The sequence below is a fragment of the Lissotriton vulgaris genome, chromosome 11 (genome assembly GCF_964263255.1).
Source record: "Lissotriton vulgaris chromosome 11, aLisVul1.2, whole genome shotgun sequence".
Classification (NCBI taxonomy): Eukaryota; Metazoa; Chordata; class Amphibia; order Caudata; family Salamandridae; genus Lissotriton; species Lissotriton vulgaris.
In genome coordinates, this window is record NC_141699.1 from 1,076,652,044 (window position 1) to 1,076,661,055 (window position 9,012).

A 9,012-nucleotide genomic window follows, 5' to 3' on the forward strand; every position below is an offset into this window, starting at 1 on the left:
ACTTTTGTATGTTTCCCACCAAAGTAGCCTGCTTTTACTTAAACTTGATATGAACCTTTAACTTCTTAATGACATTCTTTTTTCTTGTGTTGTTATTTGTAACAATCACATTTTCTCTGAGAATTGCATTGTTCCTCTGATCTAATCACCAAAAGCCAGCCAAAATATCACAGCAAACATGCTTACCTTCGTGGACTATACTGATGGGAATATTCTGTTGGAGTGGTTTCATGCATTTTGTTTGAAATTTGTTTCTCACTCTGGAATAGATTGAGTAACCTCTTTGCCTTAAGAGCTTCAGTTGTGTTACATATTCATGGGCAGATATTCCATAAATGGAACTAGACAAAATATTTGATGCCTGGTTCCACATTGCAAATGGTTAAACATTGCTTGCTTCAACATGATATTTTATCTTGGTTGAAGATCAACTTTTTACAAGACAAATAAATCCTGGATACCTAATTTAAAATGCTCAATTGACATTGTCAAGCGATTAATGGTAAGTGCAGATGGCCAATGTCTGAGTCGCCATTTTATCTTAAATTCCATATAAAGATTTAGAGGTTTGTATATTGAGAAAATTATGATTATTTCACTGCTGATGCCTCTTTTGTGTTTACAGGTCAGAACTTTTATCAAAGAGAAATTTCCAAACGTGACTATCTCCGCCTCCATGAGAATTAAAGAAAAAAGAATACTCCGGCTTACTGCTTCCTAGAGGGCATGGACACATTCAATATTGCTGTATATTTTTTTGATGATTCAAAAACGCACATTTGCCTCATTCTGGATGACACCTTGAAAGACTCAGCTCAATCCTTTTGAAGTCTGCGTTAAATTAACTCACTACTGTCAACTCTTCCAGGCTTTTCAAATCTGATTTGTCAATCAGAACCACAAAGGGAGTTGTACAATAATTCACTGAGGCAAAATAGGGATTTGAGGGATACAGTTAAAAGACTGAATGCTATTCTCTATCTATAAATGCTCGACAAATGCTTCGCCACTGTCCTCCAAAATGGTATATCATGATACACCTCCAGCAGTTTTCTGCTTTAGGGCTTTTTTCATTCATTCATTCATTCATTCATGAGCATTGAATTTGTGTTATCAACTCCTTTTATAGTTGTTGAAATGGCTACATTTGTGTATAATGTGTCAATGGCAACCTTTACCCCTGTATCCCCCACCAGTTGTATAATGAGCAGTGCTGCAAAGGTTTAAGGATGTTTTATGTCTAATGTCAATAGTCCTGCCACATCATCAGTGTGTCCCAAGGGCATCCCACACATGTCCATGAAGGCCAGACCTATGCCAGATTTTTGTTTACTATGTGAATTAGCTTCTTTAGATTCTGTGTAAGTAACTTAGTTTTTATGTTATTTAAATGTGCTAAAAATCTGCCATACACCCAACACAGTTACCCAATAAGACCCATTCTGCTTGTGTCCAATATATGTCTCTCTTAAAGTCAGACCATGGCCCTTCTCTTAGGCACTTTTTGAGACTGGCTCCCATTCTTGTCCACCTTCCTCTTCACCCAATCTAGTACCGCCTGTTCTCCCTCCCCTTCACATAGTTTTTATCTTCAGCCTAACGTCACTCCAGATGCAGGTCAGCCTGTTGCTGTCTCCTATTCCTCCCCTGGGTCAAGACATTTCCCAGACCCTATCACATTCAAATCCAGTCGATTACCTCCTACCCATTCACGCCCCTACTCCCACCTCCCATCTCTTATGGCTAGTGTGGTGTCTGTTCGCCGATCAAGTGTATGCATGCCATCCACCTTCTGTGTCCAGATCCTGTGCATCTCCACCCTGCTATTAGCTCCTCCACTGCACACGAGTAGGTCACATGATCTGCAACAACATAAAAAGATTTGGCAAAATGTCTGGTGTCAAATGCCATCCAGTGTCCTCAGAGCAGTGTTGACTTGTCTTCTAAATGGGGAAAACACTCTTGTTGGTGTCTCTTACATTCCTATTGTCAGGTACTATGACAATTACTGCTTGCAGCTCTTGCGGACTTAATCTCTAGCAGGAAGGAGGCACAACAGATGTCCGACATGAGGGTGTGCTCTCTATCACTATTTTCTTTGATCAAAATACTGATTTAGCGCTGTGACTATCATCCCTTTATAAGAATCCACCATTCAAACCTTTTTATTAGGGCTTGCATACGACAGCTTATGCACTGCTTGCCCTCTCGCTTGCAAAATATATTGTATATAACCAGGGGCTTGCAGCCTGCCCATTGCTTGGTTAGCTTCATTGTCACTCTTATTTGCTGCCTTCTAATTTGCCAGCTTATGCTGGTTTCGCTTCCTCTTTATTTTGGTGGAGCCTGGACCAAGTACTGGTTGTTTCAGCTTGATTGATGTCCTTCCGTTAATCATTCTGTGATTGAGGTATTACTTTTATTTTGTCTTCTTCCATGTTGGCTTTGTTGAAGCTCCCTCAGTTTGAAGCTATGTTTTATTATGCCACACACACTTCAACAAAACCTTTCTCCTTCAAAATGGATGTTTACTGTGACAACAGATGTTATCTACTTTTCTACGGACAACAGATGGTATCTGCTTCCAAATGTATTTGAACTATGACATGACATGGGCACAATTGCTTTCTTTATGTCATAGGATTTTTTGCCAAATGTCTTTTTTCTTTCTATTTCACGCATGGGGAGATTAACTGATTTGCTCCGAATCACAGGGGTGTTGTGCCTAGACCTAACAAGCATTGGCCAATAGGTTTTTGACTTTGAGACTATTGGCTTTGCCATTGTTTGTTGTTGCTGATGCACAGCATAAGCATTGCTGTCTTTAGCAATAATTTGTAGCTGTGTTGTACAGCAGTGTCACTTCTGATCAGCAATGGCTAAAATAATAATCACCAAAAAGGCCTATAATGCATCCAGTGCTAATGCACTTTGAAAAAAAATGCATTAGCCTTGGCTGAGTCATAGCACTTTTTTAATTTAGTTTTAATCACAGTGCAAACCATCTGCGTTCCTGTACAGTATGATTACATAACATTGCCGAAGCCGGTAGCGAGACCTGTTTACTTTGCCAGTGCTTGTTTAAACATTACAACTTGCCAGATGTCAGAGTGCAGAATGAAGATGTACTTCATGTCACAAAGGACTTGTCATTCATGAAAAGTATGTATTTTCAGACATTAGAGAAAAGAAAACTGGTGTCTTTCCAGGAACAAATTAATTGATACATAATCGAATATCTTCTAAGGATGGGCAAATTAGTTAAAATATTTAAATATATTAAGAATTAGGCGCTCATGTCATATTTTTAGGAAATTATCATGCCATAAAAAAATACACTTTTCTAACTAATCCAAACACTGAGCCCTGAAACTGTGACTTTTTGTATGCTTTTTGCATATTACTGCTAGAATAAGAATTCAGCACTAAAAGTTAGTTTTGTGGCAAAGTTCAGGGTGATCCTTTAAATGTGAGTTGCTGTTTTGCAGTTTGAAAAGACATGGGGCCTGCTTCAGAGGTTGGTTGATAGAGTACTCAGCCCCAATCAGGATGCAGTATACTGTCTGGCAACCTGACTGTAAAGCCGAGCAGACTATCATGTTTCTTAAGGCGGTGCTGTTGTTGGCATCAGCAAGAGAAAACCTACACTGACTGCCCAACAGAGTTGGACCAGTTGCTATAAATACACCTTTTTCTGTTAGAAACCCCCAGAAAATGCATGGCAGTCCTGAACAGAAACCACCCACAAAAAATGACCTTCAAAATCTTGTAGAAAACTCTGAGAGTGTCAGGGCCATTAGTATTTTGTTTTTTCAAAAACAAACTTCTGCTCAGCAAGGCTGTGGAGTTCTCTAAATATGGGGAAGTAGTTCAACCACTACACCCACCACGCTATTTGAAGGCGATATGCCCCCAAAACTCTTAGCCAAGTCCTTGGAAAAGGACATAGGTTTCAATAAAACGGATGAACACACAAAAGATGAATTTTGTTGTATGTAGCATCCTGAGTTGGCAATTGGGATCAAACAATCTGAATCAGGGTACGACATCACCTATGCCTCTACCTATCTGCAAAAGGGAATGGAATCCCAGGCCCTGCTGAATTGATTACCCTAGGACATCTTCGAAGCAAGCCCAGCGAATATCAGCAAATCATATTTAAGAAACGTGTGACTCTTTTTCTTCTACATACGTCATAGTCTTTCTCAAAATGAGTACTGTTTGCTGCATAGGCAGTTTCATAGCATGTATCACATTACTTTAACTGTTTTTAATGAAGACTTCAAAATGTTACAGTAGAAGTGATATTAAGTGCTGATTAATGGAAATGGAGAATTTGATTGCATGTTGATCAGCAAAGCATGCATGATGCCCCCAATGCTCCAGCAAAGAGATCTGCAAAGACTACTTGTCAGAACCCCAATCTCAAAATGAAGAATCTTCAGTACTGGTGACAATGTGCTTTGCATTATAAATGTCGAGGCCAGTACAGTGAGACAATAACAAGTCTGTGTATAAACCGGTATTCTGGAAGCATTGCGACACCCATGAAGTTCTTACTTTTTTCTAGAAACGACAAGTGATGTACCAGGGATTTGAAAGTAATCCCAACCCGCACTTTTGTCTTGTAGTTTTTTAAGTTGCAATATGTAGGTCGCAAGAACAAAATAACTCCAGTAACCATATCCTTCTCTAGAATCAACTTGAGACACCATACTCTGACAGAGCAGGGGAATTATTAATTGTTTCCTGTTCTTTTAGTGCTAGTTCTTCATTTCTGATACCCTCCCATATGGGTTCACTCTCTCTGTGCTCCTTCCTGACATCCTCAGCCCTACCTCCGACACCATTCCATCTCGTCATGTCATCTTCTCGCTACTTCCTGCTCCCTATTTATCTCTCTGGTTCTTCTCCCTCCCTGTTAGCTCCACATCTCTGCCACTTTACTCTTTGCTGACTGCTAGATAGTCAATATGTTCCTATGCATCCAAGAGTCAGGAAAAGATTATATCTTTGAAGATACTTCCACAAGTACAAACACACAACAGTCACAACTAACTACTTCAAAAATTGCTTCATGCTTTTTTTAAAAACATGGCTAAAACTATTTATATTTATACTTGCTAATAGCAAGAATTTATATATTTCAACTGAACTCACTTATAATTTTCAAAGACACAATGTGAATCGCCTTCTTGAGTTAGTGGCCATAAGTATATAGTTTAATATTGTTGTACTTTATTTTATAAATGTCTGTGCTTTCTCTCCAGAACAAAGCAGGTTTTTCTTATATATTAAGTAATATTATAACATTTATAACTGTTGTCTGGAACCTTTTTTAAACGTGTAGTTACCTAATTTTGACACACAATCTTTTCATTGTACAATGTGATCCTTATGAGGAATTGGGATTTCTATAGATTGGGATATCATGTGCATTTAATTATTATACATTTCCCCCACAGTTTTGCAAACATACCAATGCAAATTTTCACTGTGAGTGAAAATACCTTCAGGATGGTTTTTAGAATTTGCTCATTTCCACAAAAAAAGTTTGAGAAATAATTGATGTGCTAAATGTAGGTGTAAATTATTTTTCTAGAAAAGAAGAAATTGGGGGGAAACATTTAGCTATTTTAGTATTCTAAACTTTGACAACTTTGTGAAGTTGGAAAGGTTTAAAACAAATCACAAATAGAACATTTTGTATTTTTAACAAATTCTAAATGTAATATCTGAAACTTATACTTAGGATCAACTGAATTTGTAAACTCAAAGTTTAACTAGGTCAATTTTGAACAAATGTAATCTCCATCACATCTTCAGATTAGCCTTCATTCCACAGGGAGTTTGGCTGCCTCACAAAAAGACCAAATGTTTTGTGAGATACTGATGTCTTATATTTTGATATAGTTCTTCTAGTATATAGAATCTATTTTGAGTTTCTGATTAACCCAGAATTGAACCAAGCTAATTTCCAAATCTTTAACTCACTGTAAAGATCTGATGAACTAATTTCAGGAGATTTTGTCCTTATTGATGGATTGTTAAAAAGAACAATTCTGACATTTCTCATTGCAGTTATTTCTGTTTACAAGAATATATTTTCTCAAGAAGAATGATTGCATTTTGCTAGTCACGCATATTTCTGCTCAGTTGCAAACCGTATGTCAAATGTTGTGTTGCTTGACTGTTACAAACCGTATGTCAAATGTTGTGTTGCTTGAAATAGTAATAAAACCTCTCCTCTCAATCCTCGGAAGACTAATTTCTGCCATGAAAAAGAAACAAATTTGTTTGCTCCTTGCATAGGCTATCTTGCATGTTAAAACAATAGAGTCATCACCAAAGGGGCGGGAAGATCTGTTTTGGGAAAATCACATTGATTGAACAATTGTACTCTTGTATTCATGATGTCTGTGTTAGTAGACTGTCTTTTAGGGATACCTGAAGACTTGGGGAAGGCAATTGTTCTTTGAACCTTAAAAACAGGACATCTGCAAACTTCAAAATCCTGTGCAAGTCTGCTCATAATGATTTATTATTATTCAATTTATGATCTTTAGTGAATTATAGCATAATAAAGTGATTATCAGCAAGTATATACTCCTTACTTCCTTGTTTCTAAACTCATGCTTTATATATCCTTTTAGTGTATCAACCACTCCTCTTCAGTTTAAAAATTAAAAGTATATTTTTATAAGAAAAAAAATCCAGGTGCTTATGTCCACCTTTAACCATGTGTTTTTTTTAGCAATATTATCTATGGGATTAAGCGCTCACAGATACATATTAATGGTGAGTGCAGACATGGGGACCCAGGTAAACTCAAGATCTGATTTCACTCCTGGAGCTTGACGCACCATCTTCGAGAGGAAATATGTGGTGATGTTCTTTTATCGGAAATCATGAATAATGGCTCAGAAAATTGAAGCGAGTTTACCTTCAGAATAAATTCATAATCATCTTCGTCAGCCATCTCAGATTAAAAGTCTCACACGTTAAGTGACACACATACTTTACAAGCAGTAGACTTGCTTCCATTGTGTTCTAATAATGCTTCCTCTTGGTGTACTATTAAAGACCTTGAGTGCTAACATTCTGTATTGATTAAAACACTGAGGCACACTTGCATGCTATGCTGCTTGAACAATTGCTATGCAACTCAAAGGCTTCGCTAACAATCATGCCCTGGAAACAAGCAAACCCCAGACTTTAAATGCATTGTTTATTATCAATGCCGATTTGAAGCTCGCTGTTTGAAATGCAAGTAGTAACTTTTTTAATTATTAGACAATATATATATTGATAGACAATAAACACTTTTTCTGTCTTCCCCTGTGATGTTATAGAATAGGTATTTTTGATGGACAGGGAACTGTTTGCAGATATAACCTACATTTATGATCAAACTACTTGTGACAAAATCGGTGGTGGTGCCCACAAAACAGATGGTATTAAGAGATGTATCCTTTTTTGTATTTACATCTGCTTTTATTATTGTGAACTTTTCTTATGCCCCACTGGTGGCATGTGCTACAAAGTAATTGTTAATATGTGTTCAATGTAGGTTTTTGCTTTTTAATGAACTTAAAATATGTATGTTGTCTGTAAAGACATTTACTTTAGAATAGTAAAGGTTTTGGTCAAACTGGGTAATTGGGGCCAAATAAAAGTAGACATACCATTAAGGAGTTAAACGCCACAAATAAATCCCCTAGGAAGTGTGTCTGCTATCCTTCTCTGATTATTTCAGAAGTCCAATCAACAGGTTTCTGTGTTACTGCATGCTATACAGTGCCGAGTGCATACATTGCTACTTACAATTAGCCCATACATTATACAAGGATTGTTTGCTATGGCTCCATTTATACTAATGATGTTTCTGATCTATAGAGCTTCCCTGCTTTGCACATGTTTTGAAGTTAATGTTAAAGTTAAGGGTTTTATAGAGCGCTCATAGACCCAACGGTTTCTTGGCGCTACGTTTTGGCGATGGTGTTTTAATTTGCAAGCAAGGTTCTCTGAATTACAATAAGACTGAGCCACAGTATAACACTCCTAGGCAGTTCTTGAAAGATATCTGAGAGAGATTATTTTGAGGCAAAGATATAATTTCTTAGCTCTCTGAGAGCCTAGGTAAGTAAGTAAGTAAGTAAAAACTTTATTGTTCAGTTAATTAAAACCATAACAAATTTTCTTTACACTTGTGTCGTAATGTTAAAATTTTTTAAATTAGTTAAGAATACTTGTTCAAAATTTACATCAAGATAAAATTCAAATACTCGTTAAAGGACAAAAGAATGAGGTTTCAGAAAATCACACTACAGTATTAGAGGTATTACTCAGTCGTCAAGCGTTTTTCAAAGGCAAGCAAAAACTTTACAATCTTACAATTGATTTGTGTATCCGTAGAGTCCAAGCAGCCTATAATGGCTGTCCTACAGGTACGTAATCCTTTAGTCAGAAAGTGATTCTTTAAAAGAAGAGTTCGCTCTTGATTCAGCTTTGTACAATGACAAATAATGTGGATTATATCCTCTTTTTTATAATCACAGAGCCGCCAGGCGATGGATCCCGTGTGTTTCCAGGCTGGTGCATCAGCCAGCGTTGGATATTTTCCGAATCTTAGAGCCATCAACCTTTTTTTAGTAAAAACAGAGTATGTAGAGTCCAAGTAGAGCGCCGGAGTAAGAAGTTTATAGCTGTTAATTGCAACCCAAGAATGTGAACGATGGGAAAAGATCTCCTTGTCAATAAGTAGAAAATGTAGTTTGGCGGCTTTTGAGAGCCTAGGTAGATAGTAACTGATAACTTGTTATTCACTCTGCAGGTTGTATTACACTCCTCACCTGGAGGTTTTGATGCGTTATCTTTACTTTCTCGGTCATGTTCTTCACTGGTGGTAATTGTGAAGTGCTCCACTGCTCCTTTGGATCGGTCAGCCCTTTATATTATCTGCTTCACTGCCACATCTAGATCCACTTTCCATACGGTTAGGAGTCTATTTAG

At 37.2% G+C, this 9,012-nt stretch overlaps 1 protein-coding gene across 1 annotated transcript in view; it reads left to right on the top strand.

Annotated features, from left to right (window-relative positions):
• LOC147684148 (uncharacterized) overlaps window positions 1-6,253 on the top strand; it is a 160,365-nt gene extending 154,112 nt beyond the window's left edge. Inside the window, exon 13 of the mRNA XM_086942602.1 lies at window positions 626-6,253. Within this exon, the coding sequence (XP_086798728.1) occupies window positions 626-721 (96 nt within the window). The 3' untranslated portion in view covers window positions 722-6,253. The remainder of the gene's footprint in view (window positions 1-625) is intronic.
• The last annotated feature ends 2,759 nt before the right edge of the window (window positions 6,254-9,012 follow it).